The sequence below is a fragment of the Seriola aureovittata genome, chromosome 7 (genome assembly GCF_021018895.1).
Source record: "Seriola aureovittata isolate HTS-2021-v1 ecotype China chromosome 7, ASM2101889v1, whole genome shotgun sequence".
Taxonomy (NCBI): domain Eukaryota; kingdom Metazoa; phylum Chordata; class Actinopteri; order Carangiformes; family Carangidae; genus Seriola; species Seriola aureovittata.
In genome coordinates, this window is record NC_079370.1 from 24295377 (window position 1) to 24319347 (window position 23971).

A 23971-nucleotide genomic window follows, 5' to 3' on the forward strand; every position below is an offset into this window, starting at 1 on the left:
CAGTTTACCATCTTCCAGTGGCTACTTCCAGCATCATAATGCACCATGTCACAATGGATTCATGAGCAAGATAATGAGTTCAGTGGCCTCCCTTGTCACCAGATCTGAATCCAATAGAAAACCTTTAGGATGTGGTAGAACAGGAGATTAGCAGCATGAATGTGACAAATCTGCAGAAATGATGACGTGCAGTCATGTCAACAAGGAGCAGAATCTCAAAGGAATATTTTTAACCTCTTGTGGGAACCATGCCACAAAGAACTGAGGCTGTTCTGAGAGCAAAGGGAGGGTCTATCCGGTATGAGTAAGGTGTTCCTAATAAAGTGCTCAGTGGGTGTACATGTTACACTTTAATAAACAGGTTCCCAGGGTGGAGAGTGTATGCGTTTGCTGCGCCCTTCCCATGTTTACATTTGTGAATCCTCCTTTTTGGGTTTCCAGTAGCTTTTGTGAGGCAGCCATCTGCACCAACTAACAACGCATTCATGATCATGACGGATCCTGTGCTGCCCTCTGCTGGTGGTATATACAGCAGGTCCCTTGCATTTTGAAGCTTGAGTATTTTCCTTGGAGCTGTGTAGATTCCAAATGATTTCTACTTAAAGAGGACGTTTCCTCGAAATTGCCCAAGGCTCTGCAAATGAGTCAGTACGAGGCTTCACAGAGAAACTCTTTTTACTACACACACAGAAGCTGCTGTATGAGTCTCACATTCACTTCTCTCACATGAACGTCTCCATATGACTTTCAAGTCATGTCACATTCATACTCTTCTGCACTCTGGTCAAAAAAATCTAAGAAGAAACGGTGAACATGCAGCAGTTTTCTTGATACTTATCCACAAACTGACTCACATTTGATATGATTTCTTCATCAATCATATTTATTCAATCAATGGCTTACACAATACTCAGATATAGATCTCTTTTTGACAGCAAATATACACAACATGAAACAACACACACTCATATAACATCTTTGTTTCACAATGTCCGCAGGGGGTGACCCACAATATCAGAGACATACAGATCTGGTTGCCATGGGAACAATGATAAAACTGCCCATACATAAACACAAATCTCCGAACACCGATACAGAAGATGTAGCTATCAATACACACCACCACATGTGGAATGACACAGTAAATACACAGCTCTTTAGTTTGATTTCTTAATTAATTTTCACATCAAAAAATCAATTATTTGTGTGGCTTGTGAAGAAAAATAAACTGTAAACAAAAACAATATTTAAAAGTCTTTTCTTTTTTTTTGTCCCTTGGTTGTAAAAGTGGTAGAAGCTTGTCGATGAGCCTTTTCACCACAAGGAATGAACATGCAGCGTTGTCATTCAAGCAGCTGATGTTGAGAGGCAACAGCGAGGAGAGAGACAGCTGGGACGGTGGAAGGAGGGGGGAGGAGGAGGAGGAGGAGAGGGAGGTTTGTACCCGGAAAAACATAATTTAATCAGCACTCAACATAAAGACAAAATAGGAAAAGTGTTAAACTTTGAAGTCCAACAGGTTGCAGTCGATCTTGTAGTAGACATAAGGATAATACTCCTGCTGGCTCAGGTTCAAGCCTGGGATGTCCATCGCAGACTAGAAGTGAGAAGACAAGAAACAGTGATGTTAGTGTGTGTGTGTGTGTGTGTGTGTGTGTGTGTGTGTGTGTGTGTGTGTGTGTGTGTGTGTAAGCAGAAGTTTGAATTAGTGAATATCTGAGATCATCTTTTATATTACAGGCTAAATAAAATCTCCCTTATGCTGACAAACAGCTGTTTTACAGTATGACACAAAGGCAAATCTTCACTGAATCCAACACTCTGACAAACAGTAAATACCCTACAGTATTACTTAAAACTACAGCTTGTTTGGAACTAATATAAGGATAACAGAGGTACAGTAGTTGGTGCAGCATTAACATGGCTGAAGAAAGAAAACAGCACCACCTACAGAGTCAAGTGAGCTCTGAGAAAAACACGATATGATATAAAATGTCTCTCATGCTAAATCCCAGGTTAACCTGCATTTAAACGCAGTCAGTAACTTCTGCCTCTAGGGGTCTCTCAATCACAACAATAACAAAAGACAATGTTGGGCGATGTCATGAAATAGCGTGGGATTATGGGAGTTGTTGTCTTCACCACCAGCTTCTCCTAGTTTGGATTCCTTCAGTGTCAGTCATTCAAGAAATCAAACAGACCAGGTGATTTTAACTGTGAAAAACACTGAATAAAGCAGTTTCACATTTAAAGTCAGTGTTTGACCGACGCTGTACGGAGGACAGAGACGTCAGGGAAGAGTTGGGAGCTGAGAATTATCCACAGAGGTGTCCTCCTCTCCATAACAAACACACCACAGGATTAAAGCCAGTAAACAAATAAAGCAGTTTCACTTTCAAGATCAGAGATTCACCAACGCTCTTCAGCGACACAGGACAGGACGTCTCCAGCAGCTGGGAGCTGAGCTGTCTAACATTTACTCAGCTCTTTTCTCTGACAATTTAAGATCACCAAAATCCTTCATCTGGTTCAAACATAGAGTTGAAAACCACCAAAGTGTAAAAAGTGTATGTGGCTTACAACTACAGCACTAACACATGATGATAGAGGATATGTCGTCATTGACAGGTGACCAAATGACACGTACTGTTACCATGATGAAAATCACAGATTTCTCAGTTTGAGAATTGCTGGAAACATTTGGGATAAAAAGATACATATTATAACTTTAACTTAAGACTGTGACATTTAAATTTAAAAAAATACATATATCTATTTTTCAGTTATTTTACCAAATACTAAGTGTATTACCATTAGTTTTACTTACACAACATTGTTAAATCGCTGTATATGGTTCACACTATATAAAAGAGGCATTACACCACTGTCTAACCGTCTGTGGCCATGAGGGGGAGCACCTGTTATTCTCAGGCAATGACGGAGGAAAATCACAGACTGCAGCAGTAGAAACTCCTTATTGATATGTCCCAAATCAATAATAAGTATACTAATCTGCACTTAGTATACAAAGTGCAAATTAGTATTAGTATACAAGACTAAAATCAACATACTTTACCACGATATACTAACAGTAACTTTAACTTAAATGTTACTTCCAATTCAACTTCACAAAGAGAAAATCTTTAAGATTTAATATTTGTTTTTTTCTTTTCCAAATTCTTTCTGGAGCCGTTTCACGTCCCATCATTGAATCAAATTTATAAGCTCCTCCATTGCCTCTGTGCATTGCAGTGTGGAAGAATAGTGTCCATGAACAGCGCACTCGACAGTATTTATGTAGCATCCATGTCTGCATTGAGTAAACCCACGACATACTCCAAACTTGCTTAGATTTGATGTGTAGAATAGATCTGGGACACACTGCAGGTTCTGTTGTTTAAATTAGTAAATAGTTTAGTAGTTAATTTCCTCTTTTGGAACAGCAAAAACTGTGTATTAAATTGTAGAAAAGCTAAAACTTGTCAATGCATTTTAGAATAAAGGAGTTAAAAGTTGTTTCTGAAATAGATATTTGGTTTAATTCTTTTAGGAAATCAAGGTATTGTATGTTTTATCATTTCAGTTATGAATTAAATACCTGCTGAGATATTTTATTTCATAACTTCTGCCACGATAATCATATCATGAAGTTGTTTCTTCAAGATGTGCAGTGTTTTTCCTCATGCTATGACCTTGCAGTAAGATCTTTACACAGTATTAACAAACTACTCACATCAATGATAGCTGCTGCACTGCTGTCCAGATGTTTGTACAGATCATTGAGCACCTCCCTCAGCTTCTTCATGGTCTTCTTGCTTGGCTGCAGCAGCATGGCCTGAAAGTTCACTGGCAGCCCATATCTGCAGGAACACATCACACATGTGCAATAACCATAAAGGAGCAACACACAGTTTAAACAACTTTTAATCACTAAAACGGTGTCAAGTGATTATGTGTTCAGCTTTTATGTAGTTATATACATGGGGGGTACAGGGGCTGTACCTTAAAACAGATTCCACAAAGACCCTTAGTGCTTTAATGTGGATCCAGGCGATGAAAGCTTCACTGAAGTTCACTTTCAGCCATCGAACAAGCGGACCCTGCAAAGAGGAAATGTAACATGGGGTTAGAAAAGCTACTCTTTAATAGTAACTATACTACACTAGTTTGGATGTGTCAGTTTTAAAACCTTGAATTAATTTGTAACCAATGACTTAAATGGGTACTGCTTATCAAACTCTGGCAGACAGCACTTAAACAAGAGGGTGCCTTATTTCTCTTTCTGTCTGAAACATGCCCATTTTCTGTAACACCACTGGTAAGTAGGAAATGTTTTTTTACTGCAGTGGATTTGTGTGTGGTCAGCATTTTCTGGCTGCTGCTGGCTGTAACTGGTTCTTTTCTGATAAAACACACACACTCCAGTTTTCTTGCACAGAGCACAGTGAAAAAAAACTCATCCAGACAAAAGGTGAGTTTAAATGTGTCTAACAGTATTTTACAAGCCACTGAAAGAAATGTAAACACAATACAATAAAGATATTAGTAAAGTATGGTAGAACCTTATTAGGCCCATTAAATTTGTTTCTATTAGTTATGTATGGTGGGCCCTTGTTGGTATTGTCTGATTCACAAGGATTTTGACTGACTTCCAAACAGCCGATGGTTTTCCATTAATTTAAGGACACTGGTGAACTTTCCTGAAAATGGTTAATTTGTTAAAAAAAAAAACATTTCTGTTAATGTGTTAAAGGATGCTTTGCTATCTGAGTTTGTGAGTTGGTTGTTTCCTAAATTTAGGAAACCAACAAATATACAAGAACCTTTTTACACAACCACATTTGCTTTCTGTCTTTCCTTTGAAATTGATTTCCCGAAAACACTGTTTAGATGCAAATTTGTTTCATAATGCGCTAAAACAAAACATTACATAAGGTAGAAAATCTGACTAAAAACATACAGTATATTAGGAAAAATGGTTGCGGGTAATGTACTGTATGTGTATACACATCTGTACAGTAAATAATGGGATAAAACATGACAAACCACTTGTATGGGATTTTTTTTTTTTTTTTAAGACTATGACTTTCAAGATTAATGAAAGGTCTTAACACAGCCAGCAAGGAACCATACCAATGAGAACAACACAAAAACAAATCTACAGAAGAAATCTAGACCTATTTTTAAAAAGTACGAGCCAACTTTAAAACAAAATCCACAGTGTCCGTTTCTCTTACAAACTGCTTCTTCTTATCTGTGGAGAGTCGCGTCATCTCCTCTTTGTCTGCCTTCATCTCCTCTTCATTGTACTGAAAGTCTCTGACTGTGAACCTAGAAAATAAGATGGAGAGGAGGGGACATGAATATTTCTGTTTTTATAACAATACTGGCTTATAATTCTTCACACATTAAAAAGAAAAGAGTGACAGCTGTGTGAAAATAATAAAATTTGTTTATACAGCCTGCGATCAGTGTCGCTCTCCCTGTTGATACATGTATTTATAGTTAGAGCTATTTATATTTACCCAACAGTCTGGCTTCTTTTTGTAGTCACTTTTCACACATCTTGTTTTATGATTCACACAGTGTTGTGTGATGGTAAAGAATGTGTAACAGCTCTTACTTGTTCTCTCTGGCTTTGTGTTTGAAGTCATCAATGGCTTTCCTAAATAGAGTGACACTAAACAGGCCACTGTCGTTGTCTTCAAATAGCAGACTGGAAGAAAGGAAAGGTACCTGTTACACTGCTGCAATGATACAGCTAAGACAACTCTATAATATATAAAAAATTAACACAAGAAAATGAATAAAAATACAGATGAAACCAAAATCACGAGACAAATAGTGCATAAAAATACAAAATGAAAAAATGTTTAATCTAATATTTTGCTTGATATGATGACATCACTCACTTTGTGGATCGAGGCACCACCATCTCAGCGAGTGTTTCATATGTTTTCTGCCAGTCGGTGTACCCCGTCCTGAAACAACAAACCAGCAGGATAAAATAAATCTGTCTTCAACATTATGAAGCAGTATGTCGCTTTCTTTTTCACTTATTTGACTGGTGAAGTAATACTCACTTTGGTACAACTACCAGCAGAGTGATGAGGTACTCTGAGTCCAGCACAAAGTCTTCCTTCTTGACAATGTCAGCCAGGCTCCTGGTCAGCAGGCTCCCCCTAGTGGCACACAGCAGTGTTACAATAACATGGACGTGACCTAGTGAACGGGGCTGGGTGTTGCCAAAGCACTGCCGAGTCGCAGTAACTTTTCAGCCCATACAGTCATAAAACATGTCCAGTAATTCCTCTGACACACTGAGAGAACTGAAAATCTGTAAAATCAATAAAAAAAAAAAGAAAAAGGGAATAAAACGATATGGACAGGAGTGAGATCAGACTTAATTAAGGAGGTTTTTGACTAAATATTCTAGTATGACATTTTCGTTGCAGGGGTAGTGTTATATTTCGGAGCTGCCTGATATAACGTGCTGCCAGCCAACAGCCATTTTTATAGTCGGTTCTGCTAATAGCCACACTGTCGTTGATGAGACTTGGGAAAGTAAATTTTTTCTTTTTTTGATTTATTTTCCTAGCTGCTCCTGGTGTTTCCTGTGACTACATTACATTTTTTAAAGACCTTAGTGTCAGAAATGCATTTTAGTGTCTGCGGGTCACTTACGCATTCTTCCTCTCTAAGTTCTGCAGGTTTCCCTTCAGGTTGTTATAGGCTGACGCTCTTGTCTTCAGGTCATTGTCAATCTGGGTTACTTGCTGTAAAAGATGAGAAACAAGGCTGAAAAGACTTACAACTGAAATAGAGATTAACATGGAATCTATGACACCACATGTATATTTTCTACTTAAACGGACAGACCCACCTTTGAGATGATTTCAGAGATGTTTTTAAGTGACTGTTTGATGGGATATTTTGCCATGTCCCACTGAAATCTTGTGATGTAGGTGACAAGATCAACTGAAAAAAACAGCAAAAGATTTGTCTTGTTATTATCTCTCTTTTATGACATTATGTCCAGCTAAAAGTTAAGTAAGGCTGTTTTTACAGCGCTTTCAAATACAACTAAAAGAGTTTTCCTCCAAATTACAAAAATAAATAATTTCTTATTTACCTCTCATTGTATCTAGTCATGCAAATAGTTCCAATTTTATTTGCCAAGATTTTGATATGTCCTTCACAGAAAATTTCTGCCACCATAACAACATAATAAAGATCAATGGAATTTAGTCTGTTTTGTTGAAAGTATTGAATATAATAAAATAGAAAAATTTTAATTTTAACAGTTCAACAGATTTTTATAGATTCAGTGTCCCTGTAACTCACAGACGTCAACTAACTGTGGACGATGCTCACAGGAACTTTAATGTACCAAAGAAACTGACTTTATAGAACCAATGATTTCTGAGACAGAAATTTCAGAGATTGGCAAATGAAATCAAAGCACCTGCATGGTTAAATACCAAGAGACAAGTGACAACTATGTTGTTTTTTAATTCAAAATGATTTGACTCTTAACACATGACTATATAAGATTGTAAAGAACAACATCAGTGATTTGTAAATGATAAAGTTGTATTTTCCTCAATGGAAGATTCCATGTGAAAGATACATTACCTGTTCACTTGGTAATCATGTTTTTAGTGGTAAAATAATCAACAGTGTTGTAACTATCACTGTACCTCCATTGGCCAGCAGGTTCTCCTGTACTTTGTCTCGACTGTCCTCCAGCACGTCGGCCATGTACTGAGCTACCTTCTTCACCACACTGTGAACAACCAGGAGCAATCAAAACACACCATGCCAACACAAACTGCGTGCTCAAAGCCAGAGTAAACCACACATTCGCCTTGCACATGCTCACACGACCACCATGAACTCATCCTCTATATTTAACACAAACATACACACACATCAAAAAGGTTCACATGTTTCTGTGAGGGCAATTTCCTGACAAGGCAATTATAAAATGGCAGACTTTCAGAGTTAAAGGTTTTTGATCCGCAGCACATCAGAGACGAACTGTGTCTACAGGTGAAATAGATAAAAGTAACATGAAACATCAGGCTGCTGATGTAGGTGGTAGTGGCACAAATTAAAACTTGACCAAACCCACCTAAACATTGACAGTTCATTCCATGAAAAAGATATTATAAAACTATCCCCTATAATATAATCAATAGTGTTAAGCAGAACTGTGCCTAGAGTACTGAAGCCATGCAATGACTCAGCCAAGTCACATATCTGTCGCTTAGGTTTCACTTTGACTATCTATAATGGATGGAAACTTCAAAAAGGAAATAGATTAAAGACAGACTCTACTCAAACAAGTGAAACCGTGTTGCATAGTTGGTCTTTCTCACAGTCTTTTCACAGAGGAGGCATAGCAGGCCTCAGGCAGTAATGGCTGTGTGTGAGTTTTGGATGTCATATTTTCAAAATGCTATAAATTACAGTCAAACATACTCGCGGCACATAAGTCATCGGGTATAAATATGACTAAAGAAAGAGCTGCTGGTGTGTCACCCAACTGTAAATTGCCAAGTTTAGACTGCAAGGCTTGCTAGTCCCAGGTCCCTGTGAAATTCCTCATTGTTACAAGGTAAGGGAGGGGATTAGGCAGCGGTAAACCCGCTACATCAGAGAGTCTGGAGTGCTACACAAGTTGAGGGAGATTTTGTTAATGTCATTTAAAGTAAGGACAGCATTTAAAGGGATTATAAAAACAACTTCGCTACAATGATCATCCTCCAGAAATAGAGAATAGCAAAGTTCAGTTCAAGTCAGAACACTGCAGGTAGCATACCTTTCGACAAAGGAATCTAATTTGGCCAGTTCATCCGACAGTCCGACCAAGACATCTAATGTTCCGACCTGTTTTTGGACACAAAAAGGAAAAAAATAAAACATCAACGCATTATGACTTTTGACTCATCATCAGTCCTGACATCTGGGTCAGCGGGGTTGTGTTTAAACAGTGACATCTGGGGTTCAATCAGCCTACAGTGACATCCAGGGGGCCCTATGTGCTTAGAACGGCGCCTCTTTGTCCAGACACGCTCATGCATTGCTAACAGTTCCAGCAGAACATTGCAGCCCCATGTGGCAGCAAGGTCAGCGAGGTTACTTCACCTTCAGCACAGAGAGGATCCGGACGAGCTGAACCGCTCTGTGGATGAAACCTTCCCCTAACCATCGCTTCAACATGCAGGCAACGGATCTGTGTAAAGGCTGCTTCCCATACACAGAGTCAGCTTATTCTTGACAGTGGATATATAAGGTGAGTGATTTTGATACTAGCCTGCATCTACAACCACTATCTAAGTCCTTTTTAAGCGGAACATCATGAGTTGTGCAAGAAGGAAAATCAGGACCACAATGAACTACTTGAGTGTAAAGTAAAAAGATGATATAATATCACAGAGTTGTGGCTGTGTACAGGTGGAAAAGTATGAAACACAATAAAGAGGGTATAAATCCAATGCTAACCTTGAGGTCTGGTATGCTGAACTTGTGGTTGGTGGAGAGGTTGTTGGTCCGTGTGGTGGCTGCCATCATTTTGTCCCATGTTTGCTGGCAGGTCTTCTCTCCAGGTGCAGAGATCAGCCAAAACTCTGTCATGATTACAGCACTGGTGCAGCTAGAGAAAACTGAGAAGATATTTAGGCTAATGTGACTGTCTCTGTTATTATAATTATTCAGTTAATAAAACTATGAGGTTTTGTTCCACCCCCCTTCACTGAGTCTGTCTCTTTATCAATAGCACTGCTTTGGCTATAATACAGGTAAAGTCCTGTCTTTACACATCTCGTGTTTTTAGCTAAATGATAGCTCCAGAGAGCTGCTGGTGCTGTTGACATTAAGTATGCTGAGATTGTTTGCCACTAAGCAGGCTAATGAAAGACTGCTACAATAGCAACAGGAGCTCATTCAGGGTCGAAATCCATTGCACGCTGACAATAACGTTTTTTCTAGCTCTCGCATTTATATTCTAACAACTACATAAAGTTTCAAAGCGATAAACAAGAAATAAACGACACACTATGTCGAAAGAAGCTGCCAAAAAAGATGGTTAAGGTCAAGCAACATCCAGCAGGGATTAGCTACCGTTAGCCACTTAGCTTGGCTCACAACAACAACAACACAGGCGGTAATTGTGGCTACTTAACAATTTCACTCACCTGTGTATTAAAATGTGGCCGTTACCAGTTAAAATATAGCTGTTTGTAGTGTTTCTATGGCTTGATAATTTTCATAGTTGCCATTCAATACAGTTCGTGAGGTCTCCTGACAGCAGCATCAGAGTCAGCTGATCTGCGAGAGGAACCGGAAGGCCTCTCACTGCCTCCACTCACTGAGGAGACTCAGCAGCGGCCACAGCTGGTGGACAGTGGGTACTGCAGCGCCAGTCGGCAAGTCAAGTCAGTTTTAAGTACCACCAATCACAACTTTACCTCTCTCCTTAGACCACCGGACAAGGAAATACTCAGCAAACAAACCTTTAACGTGGATAAATGGAATAAACTTCAGGAGGAGCAACAGAGGAGGGATCCCTCTTCCAGGACACAGACATGCAATAGATGTCATGTGTACAGAACATGAGTATCACAAAATTCTTGATTGAATGGCATTAGATAAATAAATCAATAAATAAATCAATAATAACTAGTAGTATAAGTATAAGTTTTATTTATACAGCACTTTTCCTAATAAAGTCACAAAGTGCATCACAAAAGGATAAAACAGCAACAAAGAAAATAAATTAAATTAAACAAATTATAGTTTTATAGAAGAAAGTTTGACAAAAATTACACTGTGATTCTGTACATTATCAACATTCAGGTTTAAGGACATTACCCTGGGGCAGAGACTTGCCAACATATCGGAGAGAAGCCTCCAGATAAAGGGGAGCCTCAACAACACTCCAGCAGCCATAACTAGATTGTACTGCTGTTATGCAACAGTGCAAAGCGCAAGGACAGCCATGAATAATGACTTTATTCTGTAGAATGGGGCTGACATTTCCATGCCACAGTCAATTTAACAAAAGTTAATTTACGTGATGGAATTGTTTTTCATTTTTGATATGGAATTTCAACAAATACCCTGAATTATAGACCTCCACCCCAGACTTGAGCCCTAGTCAACATTCCTAGGACATTATTACCTTATTAGAGAAGGACACCGACAATCTTGGATGCCAAGTCAGCAGCATGTGCGACTTTAGAGTTACTAAATTTGGAAAAGCTGGGTCAGGTTTCCTGACTTTGGGTGTCTCCTGTACAGAATCTTAGGAAAACGCCCCCAAAGGGACATGTTTATAGTTCAGTGGGTCTGGGGTTCATTGTTTAGGACACAATGCTTGGTCTGCCTGGAGCCAACCCTCGACATCAAACGGCAGGGTGAGTTTGCCCATGACTGGCTTGAGGCCAGTCTGCCGGGCTGTTATCAGGACGCACACACACGCCACAATCAGTCAGTCTGCAGAGCGCAAGCTACTGTTGAGTCTGGTGTGTAAAATCTTCAGGTTCAATAAAGACAAAATGTTGTTTTAACAATAAATAGGACTGAATAGAGAAATAACTATTTATAGGCTAAATACTATTCCCTCTCTCACACACAGTTCAACACTCTGTCCTTACATGGACTCCCCAACCATTTCAGCTTCTCACGCACATCTTCTGTAATTTGTCTCAAAGTTGTGTCCATAGTTACTGAATAAGGCCTGAAAGTGTTAAAGCATTAGAATAAAATAAAAGCTTTAAAGTAGCTAACAAACGGTTAAACTGATTTTATGAATATTCCTCCACTTCTTAGAAAATACTCCCTGTTTTTCTTTTAGTACTAACTACTAAGTTTGTTGTTGAATCACTTGTTTGTTCCAGGAATTAAGGTCTTTAAATGCTTTGTATACACTGTCTCACCGCACATCACCTGCTCAATCTTTATATGACCTGCACTTAGTTGACTTGGACTGTGGTGACCTACTGCTTCCATATATGCACAAATGCACATACACACACACACACACACACACACACACACACACACACACACACACACAAAACCTAAATACCAGCTAGTGTGTATATGTGAGTAGGGAAACACAGGATGCAGTGTGTAGGATACACATGCAGTATGTTGGCTACATCTGTGCAAGTGCTTGTCTGCACACACATGTAGACACACATGCAGACACACCACTCAAGACATTCTTAAACATCATTTACTTGTCAAATATTGTACTCTGCATTGTACTTTTACAATAAACCACGTTAACACATGTAAAGATCTCAACTACTGACACTGAGTTATGTTATGAACTTATTATAATGAATTATTCTGGCTATCTTGGCGGAAAGGAAATGAGGGTGAAAAGTGCATAATTTTTTAGACTGTGTTATTGTTTGACCATCATGGTATATCTCCCTGTATCTCTCCACCATGTGACACTATTGTTGAAAATGACATGAAGTGGGAAAGCCCAGAGATAAAAAAAAAAAAAAAGTTCCAAAGAAGTTCATTTCAGATGGTATATATAGAACCAAAACCTTGTATTTAGTTCATTTTAGTTCATTTTAGTTTAGTTAGTTTAATTTAGCTTAGCTTAGCTTAGCTTAGCTTAGCTTAGTTTAGCTTAGCTTAGTTTAGTTTAGTCTTTATATAGTGGAAGCACAACCATTACAACATAACACATAATATTACAAGTTAGACAGGTAGGTCAAAGCTTGAATATAGGATATACATGTTTCATGTCAGTGGATCAACACATTTCAAATCATAACAGTCTGTTTGACATTGGTATTCAATTATAATAATTCAAATACATGAAAATATACAGTTTCACTCCTATATTCACAGAAGGTCACACTGAATTTCCATTGCCATTCTTGGAAAATCATTGTCACACACCTGATTAGGTATTTTAATAAGATTTCTTCTCCATTCACAAATCTAATATATGTACTTATATACATAAATGTAGAATTTCCATATATGAAAGGTATGTACATATAAAATAAAGCCGTAAACAGTGATATATGAAACCTTTCATTTTCATATAATGACATATATGTCTAGCCCATACAAATATGTATGTTTATGTATGTATGCTTATATCGTAGATATGTTACATAAATATATATCCATCCCAAAGCCTGTCAGTATATGTTGATATTATATACAGTGGATTCCAAAAGTCTCAGACTACTTTCCCAGAATGGGAAGATAGACATGTTTAAAATTAATGAGAAAAGAAAAACGTATATAAGCATATAGAATTTTCATATTTATGTTGTTTTAATAAACTTGCATAAAGCCATAAATTAAATATACTACACTATATCGTTATGTGCTTGTAACATGTTATACCATATAAAAATTCATCATAGGTATTTTTTATATATTATTTCACAATGGGTATTCCATATATCCACATATATCCCCTTGTAGGTGACATGTATGGCAACATCATTCTTGATACAGGGACATATTTCTGTGTGGGTTCCTGCAGACAGTTGCTTTATATCGTCCTGCTTAACATTCAGATCAGTGTGAGGAAAAGTTTGTTTGGAGTTCCTTTCACGAAGCAACATTCTTTGGCAAAAAGAGTTGAAACCACTGCTGAGTGACTTAACAACACTTACAACACTAGAGTCTGTTGCGTAAGACCAATTCATGGTGGGTTTAATCAGTCACTCATTCAAACAAGGAGAGATGCTGCAGGTTTACAGATGTCTTGTCTTGACTAAGTTTTGTTAATAACATAGATTTTTATGCTGTAAAATATAGAGGGTAATCAATTTGTTGAAGTTGTTTTATTTCTTGCTTTGGGACAATGTTGTTGTTTTTGACTGGAGACTTTTGGTCAGTGAGGGTTAATCTGAGCTGGGTCTGTCTAAATCTGTGTGTTGATGTAATCTGCCTGCTATGTTTGCAAATAAGAATTCCTGCTGCACAATGCAGCCACTGGAGTATTTGCCCTCACAGTGGGTGGTACACATGTCTCGCTGTCGCATACCCAGTAGCTGCGGTGGCTATTATGATCCAAACAATGGAAATCAAACATTGTGCTTTACTGGAAGCCACTTTAGATGCTATGTGTGATTAGACTTATATATACATAGGCTCATTTAGTGTTGGAGAAAACATGCACAAAACACGGAACAGCTTTTGTGTTGCATTCTGAGGAAAAGACGCAACCTCTCCAGCCTTTACAATGGACTCTAAGCATTAATTTTATTGGCGAAACAAATGCTGCTATTGTTTATTTTTCCCTGAGGAGTACTCAAAGCTCATCTAACAGTCTGAAGAATTTCACAGTTATGTGAATTCACAACAGTACTGTGAGCAACACAAAAACAACACAGCATGCACTGTTGTATGATGTGGATCACTCAGTGTGGTAAAGATTTAGGAGATGTTGCTCTGTTAACATGTAATCTCCACAAAATAATAAGGATCTGCATGGACTGGGTGATAAAAAATGTTTCTTGAATCCTAGAAAGACTCACACTGCACAAAATTTAGAAGTGAGCAAATAATTGTTCTTATGTGTGTTCCAAACATGATGCAGGATTTTTTGTTAATAATGTCTGTACTGTGTGTCCCTGTCAATCTGTAACATTTTCTTGAAAATAATGAACTACGGGAAAATTGAGTAGACAAAGACCTTAAAATGGACTTTGACACCAGGATAGAGACATAGGTGGATTGTTAGAACAAACACAAATCCCAAAGGCAAACTCCATACTTTCATGCATTTATTTCCCAATAATTCAAAAAAAATCCATAGAGAAATGATACTGTCACCAGTGGAAAATGTGCCATAAAGACTTTCAAACCCTTAAATGTACAATTAAGCACATGGATATTTTAATAATATCTGATATTTGGATATTTGGTATGTTGGTCTCTTAATACCAGGGTGATGTCAATATTGATATGGAGTCATAAATAACCCCAGGGAAAAAATTTCCCTTCTGTTTAGTTGACAGTAGCTCTCCTTGGCACCCTCCTCCTCCACTGTCGAGGAGGGAGACATGCAAATGTATCTCCTTGAAAAAAACACTGCCCCAGACCCTGCATTTTCAGAGGCAGGCACAACTTCTCAAAGTCACAACAACAAAGGCAAAGGGACGAGGAAATCCAGCTTGAGTTTGAACTTGAAGACAAAATACATGCATCCATCTACTCATTGCTCATGGAAGTTAAGTTTTGCAACTGTTGATCTTGGCAACAGATAAAAAAGGAAAATTTTGCTAACTTTATTGGACAGCATTTTGTCCTTTTTACTGAGCCATGGGAAACACAATGAAGACATAACACAGGTAATGTTGAGAAATTTGACACTGGCCTATTAAATGTTTAAAAAGGTTATTATAGATGTAGATTTAGTCAACCAAGGTGTGATTGTGTTAGTGAAAATACTGTTTAATTTTACTGTTTCTTGAATACACTGTTGTAAAAAAAATAAATAAAAAAAATAAAAATAGAATATGGAGCAGTGTAGTGTAAAGTGTAAAGCAAAAGAAGTAGAAATAGCATACTCAATATTATGTATTTAAACAAGGCTATTATTATTGTTACAATTATTATTGCGATTTGGATTTGGGTATTATTGCCATGGTAATTTATGGCTTCGTTAATACATGCTCCACATGTCATCTATTATCGCAACTGAGGTCATTGTCTTTGATTTTGACAGTTCTAAACTCCGCCCATTTGAGATGTATCAAACTCTCCACATTTAAGTAGAATCAGACCGGGAAATTGTTCACATAATTTTTAATTCTTTAGTTATAATAACGGTGAAAAATAATCCTGAAAAAACAATTTGACGGAGTCGATATTTTGCAGAAATATTTCCACATCGATATTTTTCATTACTCAAAAAATGCCATATGTTTATTGATATGGATTTTATTTTGACACTTTAACCGGATGTGTCACTGTTAATTTTGTTGTACTTGACTGTACTGTTTGTCTGTCGTTCCTAACCGCTCTCTCGACCACCGTTGTTGCCGTTCGCTCCGTCGTTGTAAATGATCCGTAGTAGCTAGCACCCAAACAAAAAGTTGACCTAATCCACCACGTCCATGGCAGTTATCCTTTTCTCTTTTTGTAACCCCATCACTCTTTAAAAATTCCGCCGAAAAAGAAAAAGCGTTCTGTCCCCTCTTTTGGGTTTTCAGCAGACGTAAGTAACGTTAGCTAACCGCGTTGTTAGCTTGCTAATTAGCATGTCAAATTAACAGGGTACCCTAGCGTAAACCTTAAGAGCTGGCTATAATAAATTAAAGACAACGTAACAGTCAGTAATATTATTATTGAAATATGAGTAACAGATTCCCGTACAACAATATTTACATTGTATGTCGCTAGGTAGCGGGCTAACGCTAACCTTAACGTTACCAATGAATGCAAACGACCTGTTACAATAGAAAGTAAGGTAACTTAAGTCAGACATGTTGAATATGAGTTTGAGTTGATATCAGACAGTGTGGTATTAGGCTTTTCGCGTCGGAGAAGAGTGTGCAAATACTGTTTTAACGTAACGTGAAAAAGAATCTGCTGGTCATGATTGCATCATTTCAATTCAATGAAACATGGATCAGAGTGCAAAATAATAACATTTCGAACTTTAAAAAAACAAACAGTAAAAATGCACCACATACAAAGTAAACCATAAAAAAATACTTTGTCTATACCAATGTGCAACTCCCATGCTAACCCTGACCACATAGTTATTCCTTTACCATTTAACACGTTTGATTGTACAATTTTTAAATGTTAAGGTAGACTGGAGCATGTGTCAGCGGAGAAACAGTTGCTGTCCTCGTCAGAGTTGTTTCCCTGTCAGTGACTGATTCCTATGTGCCCTGTCCTCATGTGTCTCTTTGCAGGTGTACAACAACTATCCAGAGGATTTAGGGGCAGCTCTATACCGAGAGTCATTTGACTTCAACGCCGAGCCACCTTGGGATCCTAGCTGATAGTGGACGAGTTCATCTCAGGACTTATCCATGTGAGTAATTAGGTGTGAATTGAAGAATTAATGTATCTTCTTGATTGCATTGTGGGTATTCTCATAGCAGAAACATAGAGAGTATTATCATAAATGCATTGTGAGAGATGGCTTCACGGAAACTCTTGACAGAGGTAATAAATGGGTATATTAATAAATAGCATGTCCCAGATAAATCACAAACAGGCTATAGTTATTTTAGATCACACATTTCAGATCTATTTCCAGCACTTCTATTAAAATAACAGGACGCTGTGTTCTGCACTGACTTTTATCTGCATTTGTTTTTCTCTTGCTATGATTTAGCTGCAGTAAAGGAGAATCGATTGGTTATAGGTATTAATCCTGCTAATATGTGAAGTGTACATTTATGTGCCCATTGACGTCATCACGTCTTTCATGGGGGTTGTGGTATGAGTGAGTTAAGCATTTTCCAAGTTGCATAAATGTTTGATTTTTAAAGAGATGATTGGGTTGAGCCATCTCCCAACCTAATATAACACATGTTTCAGCAGTGAAGTTGATAATTAAAGCCCTCACATTTCTTCTGTAATTGCTGTAATTTAATTGTCTTTCACAATTAAATCAAGGAGGCAGTGCAAATTCACCCTTGTCCTTCTCTCTATTCCTTTGTTTGTATCAGCCTTGTCATAGTAGTCTACCACACAGCAGTCTTTCTAGGCACATTGTTTAGTCTCCCCATTTAACCTCCAAAAACCACAGTCATTCCAGATCTGGTCCAGTCACTGCTGTGCATCTCTGACGTATGTGCAACATTATTGAAAGTGAAGTTGTGACACGGACGCAGACAGTATTGTACCTTGCTTAATGCCATCAAAAAGAACCTTTACGGGTCACCAGCTCTGTTTGTTGGGAGTAATTGATGGTAAAGTAAATGAACCCTGTGCCCCAGACTCTGTGTTTTCACAGTGGCTTTTCAGAAGAATAGGCCTCTTCCACAAAGCTGTGCCATAACATGAAACCTGTTCTGTGCTCTGATTGGATGCTCACTGAAAATCACTTGTTTGATTGGGGAGGTTTAGCTTCCAGCTAATGAATAAATGAGAATTGGACAACATAAATAAATATGCGCTGTCCAAACATGGCTGAATTGTTGTGCTTATTGAACTACATATCTCATGTTGACTTTAGTCTTTTTCTTGTACAGTTTGTTGCAAAAGTCTGGGACCCCAGGGGCTCGAGAGTGAGTGAACAAGACCACTTCAGATTAGCCACATTCTTTATGCCTGTCGGATTAGAGGAAAACGGTTGAGAGGATGAAAGGTATTGCTGATGAACCACAGTATTCTGTTGGCCTACTGGAGGGAGGCACAGCGCTCTGTGACGTGATTGATAACCACATTTATGAACAAACTCTGGTAAGGAGTCTCACTGTATCAACATGTGCATTTAACACATACACATACTAAACTGGATTTCTTGTGTTTCTAGTGTTTTATTTTCTGTTGTATTTTGTTGTATTGTTCCTTATATGTGGTAATGTTATATACAGACACATGTTGCAAACATGCTTGCAGGGTGTATGTTTGTGTGACTCATACAAATGTATGTTTCCTTCTTCCTCAGTCTGAGAAGAATGCATTCTTTGTAGCAGACCTGGGGGTCATAATGAGGCAACATGTTCGCTGGCGAACACACATGGCCAGAATTCGACCCTACTACACTGTCAGATGCAACAGCAGTCCAGCTGTTATTGAAGTTCTTGCTGCTCTTGGCACTGGATTCATATGCACCAACAAGGTACTGTCTCACAAACACATTACATCACTGTTGTCAGTTCAGGTTTCTCCACGAACAATGGTCAGAATTGCAGTATGCTGCTGCACAGTCTTGGATTCTTAGCAGAAAATTGCTCAGTTAACAAATGTTTTAAAGGACTTTACTACCATTATTTTACAGGGTCCTAAATTGGGACCATTACATACCACCGTTCTTAGTAAGTATAATAATGCAGAATAATATTGCACAACTCCTGGTCCACAAGCTGTAGAATAGTTATAAAGGCACCACCAAGTGGTCAGTGTACCTCAGTGCTCATCTTTTAAACACTGTTTATCGTCTATTTTGTTTAGACATGCAGGAAAGACATGATATTGAAATGTCTGTTCACTAACCCACATACTGTGTATTAATGGACTACTTTTCTGTCTTTGCCTCTTTATATGTCAGTCTGAACTTGAGCTGGTGCAGAGCCATGGTATTCCCTCTGAAGATATCATCTACAGTGGTGTTTGCAAACAGGTCTCCCAGATTAAATATGCTGCAAAGAATGGCATTGACGTTCTGGTGTGTGATAATGAAGCAGAGCTACGCAAGATTTCTCGCTGCCACCCCAATGCTAAGTAAGTGCTTGTTTGTTTTAGTATTAGTCCCACTGCCAGTGAACATATGACTTAATGATTGGCTTTGTTATCAGTTCTTACTTACTTTTCGTTTGTTACAGAATCTCACATGTTTCATATGAGAAACAAAACTGCCTATATCAAATCAAGTTGCAAAAATATTCTGTCTTGGCAGCAGAAATTTTATGATTCCGTGCTCGCTTCTTACTATAACTCATCTGGAGTATTTTCTCTCTCAAAAAAACAGTTAACAAGGTCCTTTGTGTTTGCTCTTTGTTTACTGTGTTAATTCAGGCTGCTGCTGCAGGTATCAACAGAAGCATCTAGTCCAGACGATGAGATCAGCATGACGTTCGGCTGCTCCCTGAAGGACTGCAGGCACCTGCTGGAGAGAGCGAAGGAACTGGGTGTGCAGGTTGTGGGGGTCAGGTGAGGCCTGCAGAAATGCACTGTGGTACAGGGTTCCCATTGGTCCTTGGTATCGTTGAAAGTTTGTGGGGGAAAAAAAATCAACGTTTTTGAAAATACACATAAATAGACAAAAGTACAAAAATAGAAAGTTTTGTTTTTTTTTTCATTTTTCTTTTTACTTAATGGCCTGTAAAAAGACTACATGCTGCTGTCTGCATGTGTGCAAGAGACCTTCTGTATAGCCTGCTAGTTCTCATTATATAAATTCTTAGTGTTGTAACATAATTAATCTTTATCCATGTCTCAAACTATAACGTGTTGGGGCCTTGAAATTTAGGGAATTGGGCCTGGAAAGTCCTTGAAAAGTCCTTTAATATCATGTTCAAGAATGTGTGGGAACCCTGCTGGTTATAAAGCAGATTGAAGAAAAGTAAAGTATAGATTGAGTACAAAGACCACAGCAACTCTCTCTGGAATTAACCAACAAGCAAGCAAGCAAAACTTTTATTTATACAGTGCATTTCATTCCAGGTGGAAGCACAATGTGCTGCACAAAGCATGAATTATCAAGGAAGTCGCAACCACAAAAACTATGTGATTAGTGTAAAAATAAAACATTAGACACAAATTAAAAATGTATAAATGATATATATGAATTAAAAACCATTAAGAAAATAGAATAATTTACCAACCAATTTACTACAGGATAAAATGTAGCTTCTTGTTCAGGTGTTAAACTGACCATTTAACCCTCATCCACAGGTCTCACATCTCCAGCTCCTGTGAAGATGACCAGGTGTATGTTCATGCCATCTCAGATGCGCGCTGTGTCTTTGATATGGGAGTGAGTAATCTTAAATATTGTTATGTAGCTAGTTACACTGTTCAGTTCACTGACTACCATTTCCATTACCTTACATCACACACGGTTGACTTTTGGACACTTTGTGATTGCTCCAGTGCTTCCAGTGATTGCTTTGGTAATCACTTGTGTTCTGGTTACACATTTACAAGCCTTTGTCTTCCTCAGGAGGAAATTGGCTTTAACATGAAAATCCTGGACATTGGAGGCGGCTTCAGTGGCTCTGAGACTCAGCTGGAGCTGGTCAGTGTATTTCTATCTGCTCTTCACATGACAATGATTAAAAACACATTATCAGTGGGTGGTTTAACCTTTATAAACAACACACTGGTAGAGAAATGTGCTGTGATAAGGATTTGCCTATACGCTTTGTCCATGTTTGAAGTGGACACCACTGTGTCACTTGCTGCATTTGAATTACATTCTACCCAATTTGGTTCCTACTTTTTACATCTGTCATCTTTTTTGCAGATCAATAGTGCAGTCATGTCTATGGTGGACCTGTACTTCCCTCCTTCTACTGGGGTTTCCCTCATTGCTGAGCCTGGCAGCTTTTTTGTGTCCTCTGCTTTCACCCTGGCCGTTAACGTCATCTCCAAGGAGGTGGTGGCACGAGATCGCCAAGACCAGGCACACGGTCAGTGGCCTGATATTCACTTTCAAAGGCTCATCTACTGAAAGACAATGAGCATTATGTCTCTAATATTAAATACTCTATGTTTTATGTGGAGTCAACCCAGCTGCTGTGCCAAAGAGAACTATACAAACGTGTGAATCACAAACTGTAAAATGAAACACACTAGAGACCATGTTGTGATGGGATCACACCAGCTGCGATGCCCATCAACATGTTGATCCTCCTGGTCCGATCTATGAACCCAGCCTTCATTGTGATCTCAACTACACACCCGGAAAGTTTTGTGGTTGTATCTTGCTTGGTTGTGAAGCTATCGTGGTGACAAAATTCTGTCACACAGACACACAAACACCTGCCAAAGTAAAACTGCCTCTGTGCTCATTCCTGCCACAGTCTGAACAGTTTGTCTCCAGGACCAGATTTTGGCATGATGAGACACACACACACACACACACACACACACACACACAAAGTGTAAATAATACCACGCTGTTGCGGCTGGTGAATATAAACAAGTTTAAAAATAAATCTATTACACTCTAATAGATGTTGTGCACCATCTCTCTGAACAGATGATCCCTCTCCCAACGATGAGCCAGAGTTCCAGTACTACATGAACGAGGGAGTGTACGGATCATTTGCCAGCAAACTGTCTGAAACACTGATTGCTGCTCCATCTGTTCACAAGGTAAGTCTAAAAGATTCTCTGGTGATGGAAGACGTGGCCATTGTTCATCCATTTATTCAACTTTTATTTGTGTAAACATGACAATAAAAGCAAAGCTTGCTTATAGACCAAACCTTAAATCAGTCAATCATCAAGATGATGAACACGATATTTCTTGTATAAAGTGGATTTAAAATGGTGAAAATCAGTGGGCCCTTTTCGGTTCCTAAAACACAACTCACCTTAGTTTACTGAAAAACAATTGTTGTGATACATGTACAAACAGGTTATCTCTTCTTTGTGTGTTATCAGAACACATCCCTGGATGCTCCAGTGTTCAGCAGCAGCCTGTGGGGCCCCTCTGGGGATGACCTGGACCAGGTAGTGGAGCACTGTTTGTTACCCGAGCTCAACATCGGAGACTGGCTCATGTTCAGCCATGCTGGAGCCTACAGTCTGGGTCAGCCACTCTGCACCGCCACCGACTCACCCCCGCCCCCTGTATACTATGTCATATCCTCCAGAGACTGGTAAGGACAGGTGACATTCATGTGCATCGCAAAGTTAATCATTTAAAAGAAACATTGTTTCTTGTGCATACCTGCAGTTGACTCAGGTTTTTTTTCCCGTCACCAGGTTTGAGATGCAGGACACTGGTGTCAGCCACGAGGCTACACTGAAGAACTTCTCATTGGTCCCTTATTTCCTCAATTCCTGCCAAACAGAGGCTGCACTCTCTGTCCCAGCTTAGCAATCATCAGACCAGGAAGGCTTTAACTGCCCTCACTGGTTTCTGCTGCTAGCCTCCCCTGGTCTACATTCCACTGGGATGAACTGAACCAACAGTACAGATAGAGCTTGAAATTTCTGGGACCAGATTGAATTCATCTCACAAACCCCAATGCATAGTGTATTATGTGATTAGACCTGGAAACCCCAAGTAGCTGTTAATTAGGATGAAACAAAATGGATGACTCCAGAAAGACAGATGCATTCTTCCCTTTGCTTTGGGCATCCCATGGCACTACAGTTTACACTCGTACAGTAGATATATTATGACTTTAAATAATTATATTTGACAAATGTATTATCTCTATCTCCATTGCTGCTGCCAGTCTTGTAAAGTAAGATATCTATCCCAGAGTGAAGCAGTGTATTTAAACAGAAACACAGTTCTGAGACCTTATGGGGTGCTTTGCCTCAAAGATGTGTTTTTATTATTTTAATTGGTTGTAAAGTTTATTTTGTGTGATAAAAGCTTGATTCCATTATTTCTTTGAAACTGTTGTTGTCTTTCTAAGTGTTTTAAACTGGAGGCTTGCAGCACTACGTTGCTGCACATGCATGTGCATTTACTCATCTGTTTGATGCAGTGAATGAAGCCAGTGTGATCAATGTGCAGTGTCACCATGAAACCCTCTCCAGATAAAATGATAAGTGCCGTCTGATCTGGTGTGGTTGGAAATATAATGGCTCAGTGTTCACCGGTAAACTGGTGTTTGTGTTTTTCTAAGATGCTGAGTAGCTCACTCCCAGAATAGTGAAGGACCGGCAGGTAACTCCTATGTTACAACATAGTGATGCAGGTTTATTAGACAGCATGTGCTTCAGATGGAACATGGGAAGTGTTGATGGATAATGAATCAGCTGACATGGATTTTTTTTTTTTTCAGAAAGCATCATTTAAAATGCTAGAACCTTTTTCTTTTCTTTTTTTTTTTTTTTTACTATTTCTGTCATATTTAATTATATTTTTTCAACATTTATGTTGAAAAAATATTCCAAAATTTTCTGACTCTGCAAGCACACTTGCAATGTGTGTATCATATCTGTGAAGTTGTCTACCAATCTGTGTCTAAGGCATGATGAATTATTGGGCGTTTGCCTTTTATTAACTTGTAGCTGTGCTTGTCAACATCAACAGTAATAAACACCTCACTGACTGAACTGTGAATCACTGGGTCTGTGTTTTATTATTATAAACACA

General features: G+C 38.6%; 2 protein-coding genes across 4 annotated transcripts; one reads left to right on the forward strand and one right to left on the reverse strand.

The window, feature by feature from the left end:
- Positions 1 to 862: 862 nt before the first annotated feature.
- On the reverse strand, positions 863 to 10342 carry atp6v1c1a (ATPase H+ transporting V1 subunit C1a). 2 transcript variants are annotated; one of them, XM_056381803.1, is made up of 13 exons: positions 10200 to 10342; positions 9508 to 9658; positions 8825 to 8892; positions 7701 to 7786; positions 6884 to 6978; positions 6685 to 6776; positions 6084 to 6182; positions 5913 to 5981; positions 5624 to 5716; positions 5238 to 5331; positions 4003 to 4100; positions 3734 to 3860; positions 863 to 1597 (listed from the first exon to the last, which is right to left on the reverse strand). In XM_056381803.1, the coding sequence occupies exons 2-13, from the start codon at positions 9637 to 9639 to the stop codon at positions 1499 to 1501; spliced, it is 1152 nt and encodes a 383-aa protein (XP_056237778.1). In that variant the 5' UTR covers positions 9640 to 9658; positions 10200 to 10342; the 3' UTR covers positions 863 to 1498. The 2 variants fall into 2 exon arrangements, with proteins under 2 accessions (XP_056237778.1, XP_056237777.1); XM_056381802.1 differs by having other exon boundaries at positions 9508 to 9668.
- A 4778-nt stretch (positions 10343 to 15120) lies between these two features.
- Positions 15121 to 23938, forward strand: LOC130172315 (antizyme inhibitor 1-like). Of its 2 annotated transcripts, none has more exons than XM_056380945.1 (12): positions 15121 to 15347; positions 16923 to 17044; positions 18213 to 18423; positions 18632 to 18805; positions 19235 to 19407; positions 19702 to 19836; positions 20581 to 20662; positions 20849 to 20923; positions 21152 to 21317; positions 21890 to 22005; positions 22297 to 22514; positions 22621 to 23938. In XM_056380945.1, the coding sequence occupies exons 3-12, from the start codon at positions 18322 to 18324 to the stop codon at positions 22733 to 22735; spliced, it is 1356 nt and encodes a 451-aa protein (XP_056236920.1). In that variant the 5' UTR covers positions 15121 to 15347; positions 16923 to 17044; positions 18213 to 18321; the 3' UTR covers positions 22736 to 23938. The 2 variants fall into 2 exon arrangements, with proteins under 2 accessions (XP_056236920.1, XP_056236919.1); XM_056380944.1 differs by lacking the exon at positions 15121 to 15347 and adding an exon at positions 15993 to 16216.
- The last annotated feature ends 33 nt before the right edge of the window (positions 23939 to 23971 follow it).